We start from the raw sequence: 24,838 nt of genomic DNA on the forward strand, positions 1-24,838 counted from the left end.
GCGCTGGGGGCCTAGGGCCCGTGCAGGCCCGAGCGCGGTCGAGGCTGGACCCCCTCGGCGCCTCGAAAACAAAGGCAGCGCGGCCGCAGCCCGAAGCCCTGAGCGCCGGCCCCGCCGCGCCGCGCCCTGGGCGCACGGCCGGCCGGCCCCGAGCGGGCTGGAAACAGAGCCTTCCTGCCGGCTGCTTCCCCACCCGGGCTCCGCCGGCGAGGTATGGGCTGCTTGGAGCCCGCGTCGGGTTTCGCTTTCCAGCGATCGTAAATAGCTTGGTGTTTGTAAACAGGCGCTGGGGGCACATTCCCAGGGCTCGGCTCATTGTTCCTTCCCTTCCTCTCTCACTTGGCGCAGGACTCGCCGGGGCTAGGAGGTGGGGGCGTCCAGACCCACAGAGAGAAAATGCCAGCATCCCCCTTCCTCGGGCCGGGCATGGGCCACTGACAGCAAAAACTCTAAGCAGGGTGTGCAGAAAGCCGGAGCCATCTCCACCCCGTGTCCTCGGGACTCCTTAGCGGAGCCTTTCCCAGCCCCCGCTCTTCCCTTCCTCCTATTCTTCCTCGCTCCGGATTGACTTTTCTCCGTGCAGTGTTTAGTTTTAAGAAGCCAGCACTTTCTGCCCCGAAAAATACTGTCAGACCCCCAATAATTTCGAGGAAATCCAAGAAGTCTATGCGCCAAGCTCTGTGCTTAAAAAAATAACTCCCGCGGCTGCCTGCTGGGCGTTTTAATTCCCAATTTCTTTCCAGAGAGTCTCTTTGGGGAGAGAGTCTGGAGGGGGAGGGAGAGAAAATACGGAAAAGAAAGCCGGCGGCCGGGTGCTGCTGCCCGCGTTTGTGTGCGTGTGCCCCGGGTGTGTGGCTGTTGGTGCCTGGGCGTGCGATTTAATGGAGCGCCTCTCCGCCTCTCCAGCGCGGCCAGAGCTCGCTTCGCGCACCCACCCCTGCCGAGGAGCCTACTTGCTGCAGCCCAATGCATTGTGTAAGACGCGACCTGTTATGGCCACCACTACTTCCGGGTTCTAGCATTCTGGTCGGAATCCACCTCTCCGCCTGTGCAACACACACTTTACACACGCACGGGGACTGCAAGCGGGCAGCATCGATCGTGGCTCCTTTAAGACAAACTCAGACAGACATTTTTTTTAACCCTCCTCTTCTAATCTCCCTCCAGTGCAGCAGTTGCAAAGAAGGAGAGAGAGAGAGCGAGAGAAAGAGAGAGCGAGAGAAGAGAGAAACTGATTAGGAATTAAGACTGATTCAAGGGGAGCGAGCGCTAGGGCTTTGTGCATTTGAATATTAACATTTGAGGTGTTCTGACCAGAAGAAGACAGAGCGGATGATCATTCATTCACCACGTTGACAACCTTGCCTGTGATTGACAGCCGGAGTGGCAGAAAGCCATGAGATTTGGTAGTTGGGTCTGAGGGGCGCTCTTTTTTTTTTTTACAAACTGATTTTTTGGGGGAGAGAAGATCTGCTTTTTTTTTTTTTTTTTTGTCCCCGCTGCTGTCTTGGAAACGGAGCGCTTTTATGCTCAGTGACTCGGACGCTTTGCTTCAGGTCCGGTAGACCGAAGATCTGGGACCGGTAGCTCACGTTGCTGGAGACGTTAAGGGATTTTTCGTCGTGCTTTTTTTTTTTTTTTTCCAGGGGAGTTTGCGTATTTGTTTCTTTTCACACTGGCCTTAAAGAGGATATATTAGAAGTTGAAGTAGGAAGGGAGCCAGGGAGGCCGATGGCGCAAAGGGTACGTATTAAAAAATAATTGTGGAACTCAAATGTGAGATTAAATTAAAACGTGGCTGAAAGACACTGCTAAAAAGTTTCCTTTTTTTCTTTCTCTCTTTTTTGAATGAGGCTTTTAAAGCCGTGGCCTAAAGCGAGATTTATTCAATGCATTTGTATACTTTATGTATGGTACTTGTTATTGTTAATTCATGTAATCAAGTTTTTTTATAGATTCCAAACCAGCAGCTATCTAAATAAAAATACAACCTCGGGCAATTATCTGTTTAAAAACAACAACAACAAAAGCAAAAACGCTAGATACTTAATGCTGTATTTTGAAGGTTCAGAGATCAGAAGTTAAAAGCTATTTTTAAACTAAAATAAGCAGCCAGGAACTTCTGATATGTATTGATAGTGCACATTTTTACTATTTCTTAAGACGCTTTTAACTTTTCTAAGCAAATAACTTTGTCACAGTACAGCAGATTTTTGTGCCCCCCTGCCCCTGTTGGAAAACATTCATGTTTTAATTTTAATTTGCATGGATTTTTTCTGCAAGGTAGTACTTTGAAAGCTTTTCTTAGCTAAGTTGTACTAATTGGAGACTAAGCACAGAGCTACTCACTTTTAAAATGCAATACTAATTTCCCCAATATTCCTATTTGAATGGAAATGTAGTGAGAGTGAAGTGAGACAATGACAATCCAACTGAGGTAGTTTCTTAAAAGAAAAGGGGTCTACAAAAAGCCTTCCTTGCATAATTTGTGTCCTGGCCCTCAAAGCCCTGTTTGCAAAGGAAAGTTACTAGGCTGACACATTTTTCTTTACTCCTTTGGTTCAGGCAAATGTCAGCGTTCTTCCAAACTCTTTTCACACCTCTGGCTTTAAGGAGATGAAACTGGCATTTTCCTCTTTTCTTTGAAAATCATTTCACTAGCAGCATCTCCAAATCTTGGGAAGAGAACTTGCCTGGAATGAAACAATTAGAAAATCTAAACAACTAAATTTTACACGCAAAAAAACTTGACAATATGAAAATTTTTTTCTGAAAGAGGAAGATGGGTTGTATGTGCATTTGCTTTTGAATTTGCTTTAAACCTCATAACACCTCATTAACTTGTAGTTGGGGAGAAAGTTCATAAGAGAAAAAAATTGAGTAATTAACTGTTTTAACTATAGATTTTCTTTAACTTTGAGGGAAGATTGCCCAATTCTAAATTCAGCTCTAATGTACAGGAAAAGATAATCCTCTCTGAGTTTAACTTATAAGGGAGCCAGTTCGTTTTGTATAATTTAGCAGAGTTTGTCTTGGAAAGTAAAGGCAATGCAGTGTGTTTCAGGACTGCCTAACCTCTCCCTGGCAGAAACGTAAAGTGAGAAGTGTGTCTGAATTCACGTGCTTGGTAGCTATTCCCACAATAACTTTTTTTTACAATTCCCCTGATGGGAAGGGGCTGTGAAACTAGGCGGGTTGCTAGTGCTGTCCTGGCACGTTTTATTATTGTAATTTTGAATTTCCTCCTCTATAGACATGCATGTTTTACCTTCCGCCCTCCGGGAGAATGCCTCTTTCTTTCCTCCTTTCTTCCTTCCTTCCTTTGCCAAAGGATCCTGAATTTCTGAACTAGCTGATAGGGACACAAGTTAGGGCAAGACCATTGATCCCAGCCGAGTCTAACCGAGAATCCTAGAACTTTTAATTTAGAAATTATTTTTGAAATAAGAAATCTGAACTTTAGAGATGCAAGGCCACCAGTTCCCGGTTGAAAGATCCGGCTAGGCTGACGTTATAGGAGCTCCGAGTTCTGCGTCCGTCCATTTGCCCCCTGGCCTTCTGAACCTTGTTTCTCTCCTGTTTGTCATGCAGTACGACGATCTACCCCATTACGGGGGCATGGATGGAGTAGGCATCCCCTCCACGATGTATGGGGACCCGCATGCTGCCAGGTCCATGCAGCCGGTCCACCACCTGAACCACGGGCCTCCTCTCCACTCGCATCAGTACCCGCACACAGCTCACACCAACGCCATGGCCCCCAGCATGGGTTCCTCCGTCAATGACGCTTTAAAGAGAGATAAAGATGCCATTTATGGGTAGGTACGATGGGTAGTAAAATAGCTGAGACACGGCGCTTCCCTTGTTTCTCTTTGCCGTTGGTAAGAGGAAAGCTCTCTGGCTTGGAGTTACATGTTTGGGACTTTTCATTCTCAGTGCATGGAGACCTTGAGGAAGCAGCCAGCTATCCTCCATGCCTTCCATCTCCACACACGCTCCACGCTGGCCCAGTGTCCGGCTCCGGCGGGGCCGTGCCCTTAAACGGGTCTCCGTGCGGGAGAAGTGGCCTGAAGGTTCCCTCGGCCTCTATCAGACCCGGGCTAGAGAGCTCAGCGCGTTGGAGTCCTCGCTGGCTCGTGATAACTGGGAGAGCTTTCGGGGTCTCCAAAAGTCGGCGCCTTTGTGTTTGAACGAAAGTTTTAGTTTAGGGACAATCTTTGACGCCGATGATAGCTCTGACTTGCTAAGTTACAAGCAACCGCATGCTCACTCTGCCAACGCACGGTAAAATCAAATGAGGATAGTTTCAGGTCAGGCAAGGAGGAGTTTTGCATTTAGGGAGTTTGACCACTGATTTCAAGGAGAGGGCTTTGCCCTGAATTGTCATAGACATTAGGAACCTCCCGGTTGTTTTATTATTTTGTGTTCTAAAGGTGAAACCTGCAGAATTTAGAAAGACGTGGATGCCGGCGCATTCCGGCAGGAGGTTGTTTTCTGGCGTGTTCTAGGCCATTCGATTAGACCCTGGACCTCTCTTCTTGACCAGCACGATCCTTTGGAAGTCACTTGTGCCTACTGCGTGCTGATGAATTTGGGAACCTGCTTTTACTTTGCAACAACTTTTATTTCTATTTATTTCTTCTTTTTAAAACACGCACCAACTGACCCTCCCCGGCTGAAAGTCTTTCTGCTTTATTTTCTGGTCCCTTGTGGGATAGGCTTGTTTAAATCCCAGTGTTCTCTCCGCAGTGTTAACTGCAAATGGTTTAGGATCCGGGACAGAACATTTGGGGATGCTTTGAAAAGGCCCCCAAACTGTTAAATTCCCAGCTGGGCTGTGAGAGCTAATAAAAGACTCGAGACACTTCTTTGGACATTAGAAGAGGCGCTTTTTTTTTTTTTTTCTTTTTATGAGCTGAGATAAGCAACATCTAGGCCCCTCGCAATACCAGCTGCTTCCCTTCTCCGCAGAGACAAAATGAAAGGCTTTGCGCGGTAACATTTGAAGGAACTTTCTTTGGGGGGAGGTCGGGCCATCGGCTGGGAGAGCAGAGTGTGTAGGGAGCCGAGGAGAAGCTTCCCTGCTCTCCGAGGGCTAGGGAGTCGGAATCGGTACGTGTAGCCCCGACAGTCGGTCCCGCAGCCACTGAGGTGCTTTCCCCAAGTTACCTGAGCGCCTGCCACCGAGAGCCCCTTGAGCCTAGGGCTCCGCGCGGCCGCCTTCTAGTCACCTACTTGAAGGCGCTTTCCCAACCCCGAGCCCCCCGCGCCTCTCTCCGCCACCAGATCCTGGAGTGGAGCGGAGGGACGAGGGCTTGTGGGGGTGGGAAACAATTCAAAATGGCTGCTGGAGCCGCCTGGGTTTTATTCTTAGCAAGTGTTACCAATTTCTCCGGCCAGATACGCTGAGCCGATCCTCAGATATGGTCCATGGCTCCGGGCCTCCGACTTCAGGGCCTTAGGAAGAAGGGGAGGTGAGCAGTCACCAGGGTGGGAGGGGGGAGGGAAAAAGTAGATGACAAAACCAAGGAGGGGGTCCCTGCTTCGAGCTCCTCCGGCTGTTTTCTTGGGCGCCTTTTTCACCGACTCGGGACTAACCATTGTGTTGTTTGTGACTGTTGTATTTTCTTGCAGACACCCCCTCTTCCCTCTCTTAGCACTGATTTTTGAGAAATGTGAATTAGCTACTTGTACCCCCCGCGAGCCGGGGGTGGCGGGCGGGGACGTCTGCTCGTCAGAGTCATTCAATGAAGATATAGCCGTGTTCGCCAAACAGGTCAGCAAAATAAATGTTAAAAAAAAAAAAAAAAAAAAAGAAAGAGATGAAAAAGAGACGCCCCCCCCACCCACCCAGCACATTCTCAAATGTGACCAGCGAATTTTCCACCCCAAGCCGTGCCTATTTCATCTATCCTGAGATTTTCCTCCTATGCGAGTGTCCGCGGATTACTTAAAGTCACCAAGATTCATGGCACTCAACCTCCATAACCTAACGCAGAAAGCTCACTGTATAAAATAAAATCACGGACACCACGCGTGGTAGCTGCTTTGGACTTGGCGAGCTGAGCAGCTGTGCTTAGAGAAGCGTTGCTGCTACTAGAAGTAAGGCTGAGCTCGGGGGATGGGGGCGCGTTTGGGGCTTATTTGAGTCACATTGAACTGTTTCTGCCCGGGACGAACTCGCTGTCACCGAGTCAATCCCGGAGGTTATATCCTACCCCGAAAGTATACGAGGCAAGAAACTAGGAAGGCCACCAGATTTCAAAATTTTCTCTTCCCCCCCCCTCCCTCTTCCTCCCCCTTCCCACTTGTATTTAGATTCGCGCAGAAAAACCTCTATTTTCTTCAAATCCAGAACTGGATAACTTGGTAAGAACGGATCCCTGCCTCCTTCCCCCTCCCCCCCGCGCCATTTCCCCACCCAGCCCCCCTAGTTTTGCTTTGGGAACCCCGAAGCTTCCAGATGGGGCCTCCCATTACTCCAAGTCCGCGGCAAATGTTTTCGTCCACGGATAAGCGGTCCGTGACTAGATCCCGGGGAAATAAATTCATCTCAAGAGAGGCTAGAGGAACCGGTGCGGGGAAACGCAAGCTTTTGTGTTTTTTATGACAGCCTGGCTGCGCAACTCTCATCAGCGCGGGGATTTATCTCTGGGCCTGTCAGCGTGTGTGCTTAAACTTTGCGGACTTCCCAGCCCTCAGAGTCGCCTCACGAGGGCAGCGACTGGGCAAGAGCCCCCAAACAAACCAATTTGCCCGAAAGTGTGCTGGGGACAGCTGAAAGTTTTTAATGAGAAAAGCGACAATTTCGGGCTATTTGTAATATTTTCTGTCTATTCTTTCCAAGGAAAGATCTAATCCTTTGATGGGGTGGGGGTGGGGGTCGAGAGAGGGGAGAGTCATGGGGGAGGAGAGTGTTTACGATCCCCACTTAGATGCTTTGTTTTTGTTTTAGCTATTTTTTTTTTCTGTTAAGAAATATAAACCTCTAGATGGTACCCAGTCGCTGCTATTAAGTTTTAGTGTTATTGCCATAAATCAAAATAACTCTATTTACTGGGGGAAGGGGGGGCAGGCTGGAGATGTGACAGTCAATTTTCTGCAAACCAGGAATGGGGTGCTCATTCATTTTGTATCTTTGCAGATGATCCAAGCCATACAAGTATTAAGGTTTCATCTGTTGGAATTAGAGAAGGTAATTTCTCTACTGAGTTTTTCTGTTGATTCCTCTTTACCCCCTAACACACACTGGGGAATGGAGGAGGGTTCAGAATGACTCAAGTTCAGGCTTCTGGGACATTTGCATAAATGTCTTTCTTTCTGGTAATTAGTGTCAAGGCCAATCCTAACGTCCATTTCTCTTTTCAGTTTAATTACAATTTCAGCCACTAAAATTAGGATCATAAATGCCCTAGCCTTGTCTTTTTTTCTTAATACCTTGCTGGCTTTGTGTAAATAGTGACAATTCTATGCATCCCAGTTATGTTTAGAATGCTGTTGGCAATTATGCCTCTGTGGTCTCTTCTCTTCCTCTTCCTCCTCTTCTTTGCTACCTCTGAGGAGGAAAAAAAAGTTTTGTTTAGTTTTGTTGAGTTTCTGGAAGACAGTCTGAGCAGCGCAGGTCAGACACAGAGGGGAGGGGAAGCGGGAGGGGAGGGGAGGAGGAGGAGGAGGAGGAGCGGGTATGGAGTCTGGAGGAGGTGGTGGGGAGGCACTAAACATTTCCCAGAGACAAAGCAGAGCTGATAGTTGTGTCAATTTCTTGAATCTGTGAATCCTGTACACACCCACCTTCACACTCAAGAAAGGGTGTGGGATAACTTGATTTCGATAGCTGTTCTATAAATCTCAGCAATAAAAACTTAATGCATTGTAATTCAAACTAACATTAAATTGCAAGCACACTGGGGTTTCCTGAGAATTTTTGCATGTCAGTGATGCCTGGGGCCTGTAAGAGACTTCTCCACTTACACTTAAATATTTTGTGGCAGTCTTTTTCCTTTCTTAAAAAAAAATCTGTTTTTGTGGCTATAGGGCTTTCTCATATAATAAGTACTGGCAAGTTGATTTCCTTCCTTTTTTTTTTTTTTTAAAGGAGGTATCCTAAAATATGCTCCTTATGGATAGAAACCCCCAATTAAAGAGTTGTAGGACCTTGGGTTTTCAAACATATAACCTATACCACCATACTTGTCCTTTGGAGATATGTGCATATGTGTGTGTGTGTGTGAATATGCATGTCTGTGTATATATATATACACACATACATACATATTCACATTTTTTTGAATAGACACTTTGGGGAAAGATTTATGATAAAGTAACTGAATGAAATTAGTTTACCTTAAATGTCACCCACGCAGGTCACCTCTCTAATGACCACAGCCCCGGGAGCAGATGAATTTAACACGGGTGTTGAATATGTTGTAGCCTGTGAATCATCTTGTCACTGTCAATTTTCTGGGATATCTCTATTTTGCAAGAAAAGAAAGTTATTCCTAATTCTGGATGCGTCTGGGGGTCTCAGGAGGACAATTGCCCTGTGTTTCCCTTATTTGGAAGTTTGGATCTCACAAGGGGGGTGGGTTGCACTTGTCAATGTCATTTATGCACTCCTGATTATATTTCCATTTTTTTATTTCTGTCATAATGTAGGTACACGAATTATGTGACAATTTCTGCCACCGGTATATTAGCTGTTTGAAAGGGAAAATGCCTATCGATTTGGTGATAGACGATAGAGAAGGAGGATCAAAATCAGACAGTGAAGATATAACAAGATCAGCAAATCTAACCGACCAGGTATGCGCTTTTCAATCTTCAACATCCCTGGGAAAAAAAAAATCTGTATGCATATTGCTTGCTGGGTCACTACCACCTCCTTTTATTATTTGCATATGATTAAGTCCCTTTTAGATACATTTCCATCGAAATGAAAATTTTTGAATAATGTGGCTATTATTGCTTCATTAAGGCTGGCTCTGGGATTCGACCTGGAGAGATGAGCTTGTAAAAGCGTTGCCTGCAAACTTGACCTGTTTCTTGTCGCTTTTAATTTTTGTCTTTATTTTATTTACCCTCTATAATAATGGGAGTGTTAACTGCCAATGACCGCCTCTGATTGTAGGGCTTTGTTGGGGGGGGGAGGGGTTAGTTTTTGTTTTTGTTTTTTGTTTTCTGCTGTGTGAAAGAAAAGAAAAAATGTAGGGCCTGCTTATTTCTTATTTTATTAGGAATAAATCCAAGATAGGTGAACTAAAAAGAGACAGTAAGAGTTTGAAACCTAGCAAATGCTGGCTATTTTCTCTCTGTCTACACGGTTCATTAGCCTGTCTTGTCAGTTTTCCTCGGCCGAACGCTTCTAGACCTCACTGAACATTGCTTTGTGCAGTGTTTGCTGCAAGCTTGCCCATTTTATTGTACTTAATAGAAAAAAATAAGACCAGGCCGAGGTTATAAAAACAGATAAATAAGGACTTTTCTCCTCCTCCTTTCCACTCATCCTCCAGCTGGTACGGCTCTGGGCCCACTGGGTTGGCAGCTTTTGGAAGTATCAGTGTCAGGGGCACCCCTTTGGCTCCCTCGGTGTGGTGGGTGGGGGGACCTAGTGCCGCCTTGGCTCTTTCCTGTGGGCTCTTTGCTTGCTGCGCCCCCTCCTCTCCTGACCTCCCTCCAGGTCCTCCTTCTGCTGAATTGCTAAGTGAGAGTGACTTTTATTTGGAGTTACTGGGGGGTTGAGGGGGGTGTCTCTCCTTCCCTCACCCCAACACCACTCTCTCCTCCCAGTCTCTCTCTCTCTCCTGTCACTATGTCCCTAGGTTTGTCCAAATGAGTTGCAAAAAAAGGCAATGAAAGTGAAAATGTGAGGAGTAGGTGAGGAATAGGTGAGGTGAAGCAGGGCCAGGGACACCTCTCCATTGCGAATTGTGGCAACACTTTTAGAGCTTTGGGTGGCCTGCCTTCCCCACCCCTATAAACAAGGGAAGGCCCAAAGTTGTTTCTTTCTGACTTGGCACGTGAGTCGGGTCTTGGAGGAGAGCAGCCTGCCTTTGTTAAGCCAAAGGCCAGCCAGGCCGGCAGAGTTTTCTCTTGCAAGGTTTGCCATGATCAGTGTTTGTCAACGGCTACTTTGCCGGAGTGCCGACACCTCAGTCTTGATGTCATCTTAAAGCATCGCCCTCCTTAGAATAAATACTCAGGTGGGGTGTCTCAGGGAGACCTCGAGACAGAGGCTGAATTCCTATTTTCCCCAGAGGAGCGGGGGACGAGGCAGAGATAAGCTTTAAAAGCGCCAATACTCCGGATCCTCACTATTATCTGGCGAGGGGGAAACTTTCCGCAGTGTAGACTGCTGCACAGAAAAGGCAGCCTGCGCGATCCTGGCGCGGCTCAGCCAAGGTGGGAACGCTGCAGGCGGCTCGCGACCCCGGCCCCGGTCCCAGCCCCTGCCCCAACCGCTGCGTGGCCTCCCGCCTGGTTCAGCAGGCCACCCTCGCCCGGGAGCTGTTAAATGCAGATTCAGCCCAGGAACCCCTCGGGTAGCTGCTGCTGAATAAAAATTGTAATCCAACAAGCCTAACTAGAAAATGGGATTCTAAAAGCTCCGGAGTGCTGGGTACATAAAGCTATTTGAGCAAATTACAAGAATCGCTTAGGGGCATGAATGAAATCAACACTTTAATTGCCTCCAAAATGAAGATTTATACCCCATTTTCTCAACGAATCATTATTTTATTAAAGTCAAAGATAAAGGACCAAAATTATGGGGCTTTTTTGGGGGGAGGGGGGAGATGCAAAATTGATATAACATCATCGAGTTATGTCCGTACTTTCTCCGTAAACTTTTGTTACCAGATTGCCTAAATTTGAAATATGCATAGATGGGCGTGCAATTGTACTGGGCAAAAATTCGTATTTTGTTTTCCTCCCTCACCTATAAAATGAGAAGCCCTCTGGCATGTGCTTCCTGGCCCCCGCCCGTTGAAGAGTGGGCTTCGCAGCTTGGGGAGGGACACGGCTTGGTAAACTCGTGGCGCTGTTGACCTATCGCGTGGGCGCGCTCGCGTGACCCGGCAGGCTCACCCAGGTCTCAACTGTCAGAGAGCAGAAAACCCCAGCCTGTTCTTTCTTACTGCCCCGCACCCGGGGACCCGGAGCGAGTGTGCCCGGGGCCCCATTAAGAGAAGGGAGCGCAGAGCGCGGGGCGCACGCGGGACTGTCGGCAAAGCGCGCCTGCCATCTGGTGGGGGGTGGGCTCTTCTGACCTCGGGAGTTGGATAGCGAGGGTCGAGGCGCCAGGGCCGCCCTTAGGGGGCCAGCTCTCTCTGGTGGGGCCTGTTCACCCACCCACGGGGTTGCTGGAAAGAACATCCCTTCCACCTGTCTGCGAATTCGGCCTGGTCAGTTTGAGCCTAGACAGAGGATGCGCTCCGGGACGAGATCGCTTCAGGTGTGGCGCAAGTGACGGGCCTTGTTAGTTCCTAACCCCACACTCTAGGGCCTGCTAGCAGCACGGTTTATTTTATTTTACTTTTTTTTTTTTCTCTCCCTCGGAGGGCGTGAAGGTTGCCGTTTGCGCCGGGTGTGGTACCAGCCAGTTTCCCGAAGGGTTAAATCGGTGAAAATTCACTTGGCCTTGTAGTGTTGTTAGTTTGGGGTGTGTGTATCAGATAAAGACGCTACTCGAAACTGTAATCTCGCTCCCTGCTTCCAATATACAGCACCTTGGTCTCCAGGTCGCTCGGCTGGAGAGCCACCTCCAGCGGGCGAGGGTCTCCCGGGCGCCCTCTCGCGACGCCGGCTCTCCCCTCTCGGCACTGCCACTTTGACACCCGGGGCTGAGGACAGCGAGGGGTGCGGGGCTTCCCGGTCTCGGGGTAGGGCAGAGTCAGGCTTGTAGCCAGAGAGGCGGCAGAAAAGAGGACCGCGGGCAGAGACGTCGAGGCGGGCGTTGGGCCTGGTTGGCGGTGGCAGAGGACGCGGGTTGGAAGGAAGGCGATACGCGTGTTTGGGGGGCACGGGGTGAAGTTGCGGAGGCCGGGAGAAGCCCGGCGGGGTGGAGTGTGGCGGTCCAGACGCTTAGGCTTTCGGCCGCGCTCGGGGGAGGAGCCGTCGAAGGAAGCCTTCCTTCCCAAAGGGCTGTCTGTTGCTCTCCACTGCTTGGATCTAAGCGTTTTCCAGTCCAGGAACGAATGGGGAGAGAGTGGTGAGAGGGGCAGGAGTTCTTCAGCCTTCAAGGCCGCCTCCGGGTGTAGCCACACTTGCCCACAGCGCTCCGGGACTAGCTGGGCCTGGGTGCTGGGGCAACAGAGTGGAGCCCTGTTTCTCCTCTCAAGCAGAGAAAAGGTCTCTTTGGATTACAGTTCTTATTCACCAGCAGCTCCCCGGGGTGTCCTCCGCTGAATCTGCATTTAACGGCTCCTGGACTGGGGCTGGCGGGCTGCACAGAGCTCCCTGTTGCATGTTAATCCAGATTTGTCTCTGACATCTGGGGAGAAGTAATGTGGCTCGCAGAGAGGGCACCAGAAAGCCGTGCTCGCCAGGCAGGTTAAATGGCAAGTGCTGGCAGGCTCCCTGGGGGCCGGCGCCGGGGGCCCACACTGGAGAGCTAGAGGCCGCGGAGCTGCAGGGGTCCGGGCAGCCCTGGGCCAGTAGGCTTTGGTTCCCAAGTGGGCCAGGAACCCCGGGTGGCAATTGATTTGTTTTTAAAGGTTTGGAATGTGGTTTCTATAACAAATTCTCAAAACGGAACTAGGAGTTCACTGCAAATGCTGCCCCCGCCCCCCCTTCACCGTGAGGTGGTGGTCTATGTCCAAAGGAGACTCAAAACCTTTTCCTTTGGGGAGGTGTTATGGTAAGCAGTGGGGAAGGGAGGGCAAGCAACACCCTGATGTCCTTGATGGATTGGATCTGCTGCTTTTAGAAACCTAGATGGGGCCGGCAGATATTTACTAATAACTAGAAATGCAGGCAATTTATTTTCACCCAATAAGGAGATCGGACACAGCAGCTGGAGGCGGGAAAGTGGTCCCGTTGTCAGGTAGTTTGTTTCTAAATGCTTACATTTGGATACATCTTATTTAAACTAAACGCGTAATAGGGTCCCACTTATGCCTTAATCCCGGGATCTAAATTCACAAACCTTGTAGGCAGTAGGGTTATACCATTGCCTAACTTTATTTTTGACTCTTGTTGTGGGCCATGTGTTCTATTCTTAATTCCTTTTTTTGAAATATGTCAAAGGGAAATTATGGCAAGATTCTCTTTAATGAGTAAATAATAAAGTGCTTACTGCTTGTCACTACACCTGCTAATTGTGATGGTCCTTCTAGACCCCTTAGTGCTTAGTGCCTTTGAATTAAAAGTTAGTTGTTTACCAGATATGTTTTTATTGCTACTTTCTTATGGGCTTTCGTGTGTGTTTATGCCTGAATTTCAGAGTGGGAATATGTTGATTCTTAATACAGACACTTAAAAAACATTTTAGAAGATCAATAAGAAAAAAAGTACAAAATACATGCAAATGGGATGGGGCCAGTCATACTGTTAAGGATCTTGAAGTCTGAATGCTAATAGTGCAAAAGTGATTCCCTTTTCATAACTTCTGGTGCGCTCTCTCTTTCTCTCAGGGAAGTCCCCAGTGGAAGATCCATGGTTAATGGAAGGCAATGATACTAATGCTAGTTGCACAAAGTAAAACCCCATAGCAGTAACTATTGTTCAGTGATTTAACTAGCTCTGTGGCAATAGGTCACTTAAATAGCTGTCCCTTTCCCACCAGATTGACCCCATTGCTCACCATTTGGAAATATAGAGTGTTTGTGGGTTCTATTGCTATCAGTCCCAAATTACAGACTTTTATTTAGAAAACATGGAGAAGCTTAAATAGTACAGGATGCAGAGAAGGAGGAGGAAGATAAAAAGGTTTAAAATGTAGCCTATGCTTTTAAAAAATAACTGCAATGGCATGCTGTAATTGCCCAACTTTGAAAATAAACATATTTTAAATCATTATGTTTTCAAAGACTTGTATGTTTAAATTTTAAAATGTTTATCATACTCTGAAAATGTTTAAAACACAGCTGTTGCTGGGTGATGGAAAGAAAATTATGCAGCAAAACTCCATATCCTTAAAAAACAATGAGTAATTGTGGTCCCACAAATAGAAAGTAGAAAGTTGTGTTTTCTAAGGCCAAGCAGATAGGCCAAAGTTTTATCATGGGGCCTAGTGTTATAAAGCTAGCTTACCATCCCTCGCAGGTGGAATTGGACAAATTGTGAAGAAAGCATAACCAATTATATTAAGACACTTGCCATAAGTGAAAATAATGTCAACATGAATTCAAAATGAAGTATTTTCATGTTGATAATGTTATGCTTTCCACCGCAACAACAATATTTTCTTATGAAACGTAAATACGTCAAACAAATGTGAAATGCTAAAGCTTTAATAAATGATCATTTAATCATCAAACACAGCCCAAGTATGTACTAAATACAGAAACTTTTAAGGGAAAGTCGGCATACAGCCAAATTCTTATAGAAACTAGCAGGGAAATGATCAAAAAATGAACATGAAATAAGACTTCCTGTAAGAAGGTCTATAATTCAACATTATTTGACTCCACTGTCAGGGAAATAGTTGAAGGATAGTAAACTGATACCATTCTCAGTCATTTTTGTTACACAGTCTTAAATGTTTGCAACTGTAGCATTTTACATGGCCCTTTTTGGATTATGATATCTGTCGTATTCATATCAAAGTAGTGCTTAAATTTATGTTGTTACTGAAACAGAGCATTTTGCCATTTCTCCTGAGTGCAAAACACAATGAATTTAATATTTAAAAATTAACCCAAAATTATGAGAAATACTCTTTTACAAAATTCAGAAATAAAAATAAAATACATGTGACACAGTTTATCTGACAGTTGTGCATATGTGAGACTTAAAAGTTTTCAGAATCCCAGGTGAAACAACACTGCTGTAAATCATGTTGGACTTGCTGTTCTTACCCAACAGGAAATATCAGGCTATAATACCTGTTTAAAAAGTTTTGGTCTAAAATACAGAAAATACAGCCTCCCAATTTAAATTTTAATAATAATTCCAACCTTTTACTTTGGAGAGCCAGTAAAAGTTTGACTGTTTTACTAACATTAACATTTGTGCGTAAACCTTGTGTGCATAAAATCAATTTTGAAAATCTCAAGGAGACAAGGATGTCTGTGTAGTGTAAAAAATAAAAGAATATCCTCACTCTGTCCTTAACTTAATGTGCTATGATATCAGGATTATAGGAATTTGGAAATGCTCTTTGGCATCTTAAATAGTCTCTCTCAGAAGTATCCCTATATTGGGCAATTGCTGGATTTCCCACACTGATAAATTTGACATTTTAATAAATGGCATAAAGGATACCGTGTGAAATAAGCGAGAATACATTCATTTAAATAGTTGTCACTAGAATCCAGTTTCAATCAATTTAATGCATTCAGGTGCACAGAATTAGAGCTATTGGCAACACTTTACTACACACTTGTCTGAACACTCTTTTGTCAGATAGCATTTTTTAATCTAGAAAATATGTTCTTGTTAAAGGAAGATACAGGAGTTCAAATCTTTGGAAATTATTTTACATTTCTTGACTTCTTGATGCAGAATTCCTAAAATTGACTAAGATGTACCACAAAGAGCTTATTTTCTGGTGACAAAGCTTATTTCCAAGTTCATTGAATTATGCATCTGTTGTTTATCAATATTGTGAGTGTATATAGTCAAATACAAATTATAGCCAGAATTAAGTCATTAACTCTTCAAGGTATGAAATGACCATGCTGTGGATTTTCCATGACATATACACCATAGTATATGGCATAAACTAATAGAGGATAAACACATTGTGAAAATAAATTTTACATCATTTATATTCTCAAAAATTCATTTCTACAATTGATTCATCCCTTGACACCTGTTCATGACTCCCTTGTACAATTAATAGAGTTTATGCTAAAGAGGTAAAGGACCTTGAATGTACAATGTTACAGTTCTTTAAAAAACTTAAATGAACTTATATTGTGCCACAGAAAGGAAATACTACTACTTTTGAGTTTACTAATGCTTTAAAGGGACCACAACTTTTTATGAGTTTAACAAGTTTAAAGAATATTTTATGGTCTTGCTACATTTTATTTTCAGTTTTACATGATTTGAAGTCTTAAATTTCACAATAGATTTAAATGTATGTTATTTGGACCCAGAAAATAGTCTTAAATAAATAAGACCTTTTGAGTGATATTTAGAATTATTCCTTGACAACACATGTTAACTTGGAATTAATTGTTGTTGCTGATGAATTCCATTTCTACAGATTAAAACATGGTAGTATATTTATGATTCATTAGCTGTAAGTATCTGGGTTGTTGATTAAAATTTAGCAAGGCAGAACTGTAGTTCTTTCTCTGATGGTTTATTTTCCACTGTTTAGTAAACCCTCTTATGCCTGAGATTTGAACTAAAACTAGTTTGTTAGGTCTCATTTCCCTATTTGAGTACCTCGTGAGTTATAACCCACATGTGGGTTTATTTTCCTGAGAAGATGAAAAATATTACTTACTTTAGGGAGGGAATGAATAGAGACCAAAGTCATTAGATATTCCCAACCCATGCTTTCCAATTAGGTAAAAAACGGAAAAGTTATTCTTTGCCTTCCCTAGAGCTGTGAACACTTGATATAAAAAGATTCATATCACCCTCTTTGTGTTCTTCCTCTTAAGGCCTAAATGTTTGTTTCCAGCGAGTGTGTTCTTAGCTGATAGTCCATATTTGGTCCCAAGCCTCCATGATTTGCATTTTATTCTGAATTTGCATTCACATTATGTCCCGCTGATACTCTTTTAAGTGGAGTGTGTTTATGACTATTATGAAACTCTGGAAAATGACGTTTATACTGAAATCAACATAAATGGCAAAAGGACAATGAAGGGAGCAATTTGATGTGAACCTATCTCGACCTAAAAAGGTTTAGCTCTCTTCTTTTAAAAATTTTAGAAGCTAGGTTAAGAATTTCTTTGAGAATAAAAAATTCCTGTTAATGTCTCTATAACTATGTGCATGTGTTCTTGAAATAAAACTTAATTTATAAACTATAATCAACTGTGACCTATGGTATTTTCTGTTATTCAGAGACCCTTCTGTATTGAATTTGAAAACTTACTGAAGTTTCAAACTAAATGCTATATAAAGTCTGAGGTTCCAAATGTGAACTTATACTATTTACATGAAGTGAAGTGTTCGTATGTCACAAGGCTTCAAAAGAGAGAGACCTTTTTTTGGAAGGGGGACTAACAATTTTTACAATGTAAAGTTCTTAACAAAATAACTAGAATATGTGGATGCTTTTTTGGTTTTGTTTTGGTTTTGTATAAAGTCTTCTTTTCTATTTACTGTAATTTTAAAGTTAACTGTGTGTTTCTTAGGACAGAAAAAACTATGCATGGACATTTTAAATCTAGTTATTTCATTCATCAAAAAAGCCAGTACGGTATAGAGAGAATTAAAAATAGCAGCTAAAAGGTAACATGTTATTAGTTACAATGCTGCAATCAGAACAGAAACTTTAGCAGTAGAATTAAATTGGGTGCTTTAGGTTTGCTTGAAACATTTACTCAAAAGTTCCCAACTGATGTGGAATTGTTTTAAAACCCCCGCTTAAGGCTATTTTCGTGTAAATCCTTTGTGATAACTCACCATTACTTTTATTTGAAATTGTTCATTCCTAAGAGACTCAGTCTCATGCGTAGCCACCCTGCCCTTCCCTCTTGAACCGTTCAGGTAAATGTATTATTTATTTACACTCTGTTGTAATATAATTCCATTATAGGAATTATGCTATAACTCTACAGAGTATATAGGATGTATCTTCATGAGATAGAGGTGGCATCTCTGACAAAGGTGGTATAGCCGTAAGTCGATAATAAGGATTCCTCACAGAGTGCAGATAAATAACATCTTTTATAGAATCATTACATGTTTGTATTTCGTATCCCCAGATGTGAATACATTTTGCCATTTTCATTTTAATTGTCATAGTTTTCTTGGCTCCAGCTTTTGCCAAAGAGAATCAGGAATCATATTTTTAATCGATCTTAGTGATAAATTAATATGCTTGAGGAAAAAAAGATGATCAAGGATAACAGAATCATTTAACCATTTCTTCTCTTTCGGCATGCTTTCTCTGTCCTTAATTTGTTCTAAAATTTTCTGAGGAATGTCGTCCATGAATTTTTTAACTCTGGCTGTGTATTTGGTGGCTTGGCCTATTGTTTCACTATGTTTGAGGATTTTATAAGTTATGTTCAATGACAAAATCACCAAGAAAAATATAAGACTTACCCCGCCCTGCACTTTTTTGCATAAAATAATAGAGATGTGTAGACTATACTTGTTCTGTACATATCAAGTGTATTGTTGGCATTCAAATATTTTTTATTCTAATAATTATTCAAAGCCAGCAGTAATCTGCATTTAAGTGAGTATAAACATTTTTATTCTGGAATTTGGACTTTGCAGCAACTCAATTTTATTTTCCAAATTACCCTGCCATTTCAATTAGATGCATTGTTCTTCACTCCACTGTTGCGACATTCCAAAGGTTTGCTTGCCACCCTAATAGTGAGTTGTTTGAGTGTTTAATATTTATTGAGGGCATGTAAAGAACATGCCAATAGAAAAAGAGAAGAATAAAACATTAACAAGTCAATTATGGGTTTTTCTTCACTTGTAATATACTCCTAATACTTCAAATACTCGATAACTGTTAAAATAGTATGAATAGCCTCTAGAATAATAGCCTTAGGTATTGCTGAAGAATGGCATTCTGTTTAAACTGGAATTTCTTAAAAAGGTGCACCAATAGTGCAGTGCAGCATTCTGCTTCTGGAATTCATAGTTGCTTTGGTTGATCTCTCAGATAAGTGCCTTGAAAATACAAAGACATGCCATTTTAGGGAACAGAAACTCACATTAAATACCAAGATATTTTGAGAGGCCTCTCTGATGATTTTACCCAAGATAAATAATGCAGGAAGGGGCATAATATCCTTCCCTCCTCCAAATTTCACTCTGTCAGAGCTTAAAGGGTCATAAGTCCTTGAGGAATGATAGATACTTAAACATGAAATTTGGTTGAAAATATAAAAAGCTGGAAGTGCTTCTAAAGAAACCATAGGGAAATTAGAAAACACCCTATTGCTAATTGTTAATAGAAATCAGTGGTAGAGAACAAATTTCAATGATTCTTTTACTCAAAGGACACTTTAAGGTAGGGGAGTGAAATTAGATGGACTCCCTCTTGGCTGAATTACTTTTTTCTTCTCATATCAGAAGAGAGTTTAGAAGTAGAAAAAAGAAAACCTCAGAAACACGTAAGACAGAACAATTAATTGTGTCAACTGTTTCAGTTACAGAACCTTTGAGTCAGGTAATGCCTCAATGAAATACTGAACATACAATATAGAGTCTGAGTAGGCCGGGTTTTAATCTAGGCTTTGCTGTGAAAAGGTGAGTTATTTCCCCTCTCTGAGCCTCAGTCCATCATCTGAAAAATGGGATGATGATAGGATCCACTTCATTGAGTTACTGTAAGAACTAAATAAGAATGCATGAAAAAGGAAGTGGGTGTAGCTTGGTGATTTGAGTGCCTGCTTCCCATGTATGAGGACCCAGGTTCAATCCCCCCATACCTCCTAAAATAAATAAATATATACCTTTAAAAAAGAATCCTTGGAAAGCATTTAGCAACTAATCTCTGTTACTGTATCTGTATTAATAATGATATAACTCTGCCTACCCTTCAACAACGTGAATTTGATTTGGGGAGGAGGCTTAGGTACTGGTTAATGGAAATATTATTTCATAGAGCATTTTATAACCTTACAGTTTAAGAAAAATATCATTGTAATCCCTATTAAGAGGGGTCACTATTATTCTGATTTCATAATAGCGTGAAAGGAAACTGCACGCTCAGATGACTTCTGCACAGTGAATCCTTGAAGGTTTGCTCTTAGGATAAAATTCAAATAAGAGTCATGTGTAGACCTTGTGCTAAGTTATTTTCTCCACATTGCTGAGTGCAGATACTTCATGCTCAGGCCCAATAGCTTATAGGGTCTTATTATTTACTCATTCTCAGATACAACGTTTTCTGCTTTACTGGATTTTTTTATTTTTTATTTTTTGCTAGAAAGTTTGCAGAGAAAGTTTGTGATTGGGGGTTGTTTTATGTAAGACATTTTGAGTTTGTTTTATCTTAATTTGTTTGCAGAAGGAGGAACACTGAATACTAAGTTATAAATATAAAATAAATATAAAATAAACCAATTTTATAAAAAGGATTTTATATACTGATGTGTAATTTTTGGATTCTTCCCCTACTCCCAAATGGAAATGATGGAAAATAATCCAAGTTATTTTCAGCAGATAAATGAAATGTATAATTTGATGTCTTTTGGTATAAATACTTAGAAATATAATGATGCTAGTTGGATTAAAGATTTTTTTTTCAATCGTTTAACTCTCTGAAAGACATTTAATGGGTATGATTTCAGAATAGAAGTACATAGTTATTAAAATCTTTAATATAGGAGTTTAATTAATTACATGTTATTAAAACATAAATAAACACTTTTACTACATTCCTGGTGTCATGAGGCTTTACCTTCTCTTCTGTTCATGAGATTTTTCTCCACAACAAACTGCTTAGTAGAATCTGAACATTTAATAGACTTGAATAATTTCTAACTCATTCATCTATTCTTTACTACTTTCTAGTTTTGAGATTTTGGTAAATCTAGTTGTCAGTTCTTGAGAGCTGTCTCCAATAGTTGTAATTACTCTTTTATCTTTTAATTTGTCTGAATGTTGGAAATCTATGTTATCTACTTAGACCACAGTGGGATCACCATGGGATGAAGTTTGCTTTGATCTCAACGTAGAAAAAGTGGGCAAAATGTATCTGTGTGGTGTAGATTTCATCAGGACAACGTTTGGAATATTCTGGGCTGCATTTTCTATCTCTTAACTTTTGCTTGGCCTTGCAGATTCATTTTTAGCTTTTTGAATAAATTAATTCAATTATGTAGATTAATAAAATCCTAGCAGCATCAGAGTCAAGTCCTAAAAGATACCAGGCAGGGAGAAGTTAGGGTTTTAAAGAGAACTGAGATGTGACCCTTGATGATGGGCTCAAGCTTCCTAAACCAGCCCTGGAGTATTGGGAGGCCTTTTGCAGGAGAAAAGGCAAAATGTTTAAAGGCTTGTAGATTTTTGAGACCTATCTGACTGCCAAGCTGCTTCAAATTCCATTACAACGTAATTAAGAGCACTTTGATTCGTTTCTCCCACATTCTTTTGCCTCATTCCCCATGCACATAATGCGTGTACATTGCTGAGTATGTGAGTGTGCACACATGTGGGCTGTACATCTCTCCATGTCCAAACCCAAGGCTTCTGTGATTCCTGGAGTTTTGTACCTTCCCCTGATACAAAACTTTTCATTTAAAGATGAAATTACTCCTGGGAGAATTTTCACCAAAGGCAAAAAAAAAAAAAAAAAAAAAAATCTCCTCCTACCTACATGCCTCATTACACAGAGATAGAGGATTCAATGAAAAATTATAATTTCTGTAGATTTTATCTGTGGTGCGTGAGAACTGGGAAATAAGGAATTCAATTTAACAGATTCTGTCTCTGCCTTCACGAAATACCCACAGCTATTCTCATGAATTCATGTATACACATGCATATATATATATATACGTGTACAGAAAGCAGTGTAACACACACACGTAGGGCACATACCAGAGGTGCTTTGCTGTAGAGGTTTTAGAAATCTAACTTATCTGATGCTGGATTAGCCACACTTGTGTAATGTGGAAAGCTACTGGCTGGCACCAGTGTGGCAAGCACCATAACTAAGGGCTAATCCGATAATCGTGGAGATGCATTTCTAGATCAAAAGTCCACCATGGCTGGCACTGTGAGAAGGGGAAGTGTGCTGTCTTGGTGAGAGAGCTACAGGTTTTGAGATGGAATGCTGAATTTCCATGGTCTTACCACTAATTTACCATCTGCCCTGAGTCACCAAAATTACCCCTTGGGCCTCTATTAACTGGAGTAATAAGCACAGTTATTGCAGCATTAAAAAGGGGTTCAACAAGAACCCTGGCAGGGCTGCAGACTTGGCAGGGGAAAGGGAGTTGGGGAGGCAACAGGGAAGGAAACGAGAGAAAGCAGGAGAGCTGATGAAGAAAGTCGGAAGAAGTGTGTGAGCCAGATAACATTTTAAAAAGTGTCTCCCTGTGGAAGGCTGTGTGGCCCCCACCAGGCTTTGCTGAGTACCAGCAGTCACCTCTCTGCACTTTATCCTGTTTCAGTGGGACAGCGTGTGGGCTTAGAAGTTTCTCAAGAGCTATTTCACATCCAGATCCTCTTCAAGCACATTTTAAGCTGGTCCCTGAAATCTGTGGCATGTGTGCACAGGGAACTCTTCATTCGTCAGTGTTTTGGGCATTTGAAAACATGTAAAACTTAAAAGGTAAAAGGGCACTTTTAACGTGTTTTAAACAACAATGTACTGCCTGAACTTGTCTTAGTTAAATGAATTTTGCTTAATGATTTCCAGGGATGTTTTTTGAAATCCATATCAAGGATTTTACGTTTTTTCCTGAATTACCTTTTTTTCTCAATTACTCAATTCAAGTTGAGTGGACACAGCCTCAAGGGAGTGTGTTTTGTGAGAAGCAGGCATTACCTAGGGCACCAGCAAGGCATAGGAACTCCAGAAACACTGGTTGAGTGCATTGACTGACGAGATACGTGGTATATCTTGGTTATCAAGCAGGTACAAATGGGGGCCACCTAGAATTTCAAACAGAAGTTTCAGCTTATCAGACTTTAAATACTCATAGATAAAAAAAATCTTCTCCCCTCTGCCCAACGTCAAGTATACACAGGTAAATGTGCATCCCTGTCTGAGAGCAGTCTCTGGGCTCTTTCTCTCCTGCTTGCTTCTCCACACGTAGATCTCTCATGTTCCTTTTCCTTGGATGGCGTCCTTGACTGAGGGGTGCATGAGGAATCACGTGCTGAAGCTGGGTGCTATCCTGAGAGGGACGCTGTTTAGACAGAGGTCAAAAGTCAAGGACAGTGACTGTCCTGGCAGCAGAGGTGATGCTTATTCTCTGCCACATGGCTGTGCATGTGTGTGAGGACACGTGCAGATGTGGGAACGTGAGCTGTGTGCACACGCGTGTTATGCACATTGACTCATTGCCCATGTAGGCCTGTGGCTCTTCAGATTTGGAGAGTCTTGATGTTCACTTCTGGAGCTGGCCAGTCTTGCAGGCCACTGGAGATCATTCACTAGAGAGACCCTAGTGGTTTGAAAGCATAAATGCACTTCCCAGAAGAGAAAGCCACCTATTGGAGGTGCAAACTCACTTCAAATTTTGAACACTGTGATGATCTGATCAATTTCCACAGAGCTGCTAGCTGACCTTTTCAGAGTCAAAATCACTAGACTCTCAATTATCTTTTTTTTTTTTTTTGAATGGGACTGGTAGGATAGAAGTTTTGAGGAAAAACACATTATTTTTGGTTTGAGAAACATGATCCATCACATCACTGATGTGAAGAATGACCATGTAAGAAGATATGTGAGTGTTTTATATACTGTAAAGTGATTTATAAGTATTAGGTATCAAATTAAATTTGATGGGGATGGGGAAGAGCAAACCACCTGTATAATCATGTTATTCCAAGGTGAAAATAAAATCAGCCTGCATTCCCTGAGCACACACCAGCTGGGAGATTACCCAAGGATACCTAGCTGTATATGCGGCCAGCTTGGGTTAACCATTCTTTCCAGAAGGTCTATGAACTGAATACACCTGTATGTAGATATTCCAGGGTTAGCCGTGTCAACTTATGTTGTTACATTTAAAAACCATAATGGCTGCCAGTTATTAAATGCCTATTACGTGCTTGGCATTTTACATATGTTATATCTGCAAAGGAGTGTATTTTTGGTCTCCATTTACAGATTAGGGCATTCAGCTTTAGAGAAATTGTGACTTATCTAAGACCATATAGCTAGTAACTGGCACAGCCAGGTTTCAAACTGAGGTATGCTTCAAATTTCCTTTCTTTTGACTGCATTATGCTGCAACTGATTATTAGTATATATATTTTTATAGTGGTGTGTGTTTGTGTGAATGCATGTGAGATGTTTTTAAATTGTGCAATTCTTTTTTAGGTGTTTGTGATATTTAGTACAAGAAATCACTGCACCAGGTGATGATTTAACATGGAGATTCCCTATAATCTATCCATTCATTCAAAAACATATATTAAAGTGTCTACTTTGGTAGACTTTTTCCTGGGATTTAGGCTATGAGGATGAATGAGATGTGTTGCCTGATTTGAAAGCATTCATACTCAAGAGCAGGAACAAACAACTCATCACAGAACCATGAGGAGTGCAGGGATCGAAGTGTGCAGGGGATGCTCTGAGAACTCTGGGGAGTGGAGCCTCACTCCCCCTGGGGCCAGTGTGTATGTTTCAGGGAAGGCTTTTGGGGGGTGGTGAAATCTGAGTGGTGCCTTAAATAGCAAGAAGGAGCTAACCAGGGGCCAGGGTCAGAAAGGGAAGCACAGACCCTTCTGGGCACAGGGGAAGGGTGAGCAGGACCCCAGAGGGATAAGCTGCAGGATAGCTGCCAGAAATCACTTGCACTTGAGTGTTCCTGGAGCACAAGGAATAAGGGGGGAATGATTCCCA

General features: G+C 42.8%; 1 protein-coding gene across 2 annotated transcripts in view; it reads left to right on the forward strand.

Annotated features, from left to right (window-relative positions):
• The first annotated feature begins 342 nt into the window (after positions 1 to 342).
• The window catches only part of MEIS1 (Meis homeobox 1), a 132,174-nt gene continuing 107,678 nt past the window's right edge, over positions 343 to 24,838 (forward strand). Inside the window, exons 1-6 of one of the 2 annotated variants that reach the window (XM_071208873.1) lie at positions 343 to 1,743; positions 3,592 to 3,818; positions 5,635 to 5,776; positions 6,319 to 6,369; positions 7,145 to 7,195; positions 8,656 to 8,802. In XM_071208873.1, coding sequence (XP_071064974.1) covers positions 1,732 to 1,743; positions 3,592 to 3,818; positions 5,635 to 5,776; positions 6,319 to 6,369; positions 7,145 to 7,195; positions 8,656 to 8,802 — 630 coding nt within the window. In that variant the 5' untranslated portion in view covers positions 343 to 1,731. The remainder of the gene's footprint in view (positions 1,744 to 3,591; positions 3,819 to 5,634; positions 5,777 to 6,318; positions 6,370 to 7,144; positions 7,196 to 8,655; positions 8,803 to 24,838) is intronic. The other variant, XM_004449180.4, reaches the window with a different exon arrangement.

Source organism: Dasypus novemcinctus, chromosome 17 (genome assembly GCF_030445035.2).
Source record: "Dasypus novemcinctus isolate mDasNov1 chromosome 17, mDasNov1.1.hap2, whole genome shotgun sequence".
Taxonomy (NCBI): Eukaryota; Metazoa; Chordata; class Mammalia; order Cingulata; family Dasypodidae; genus Dasypus; species Dasypus novemcinctus.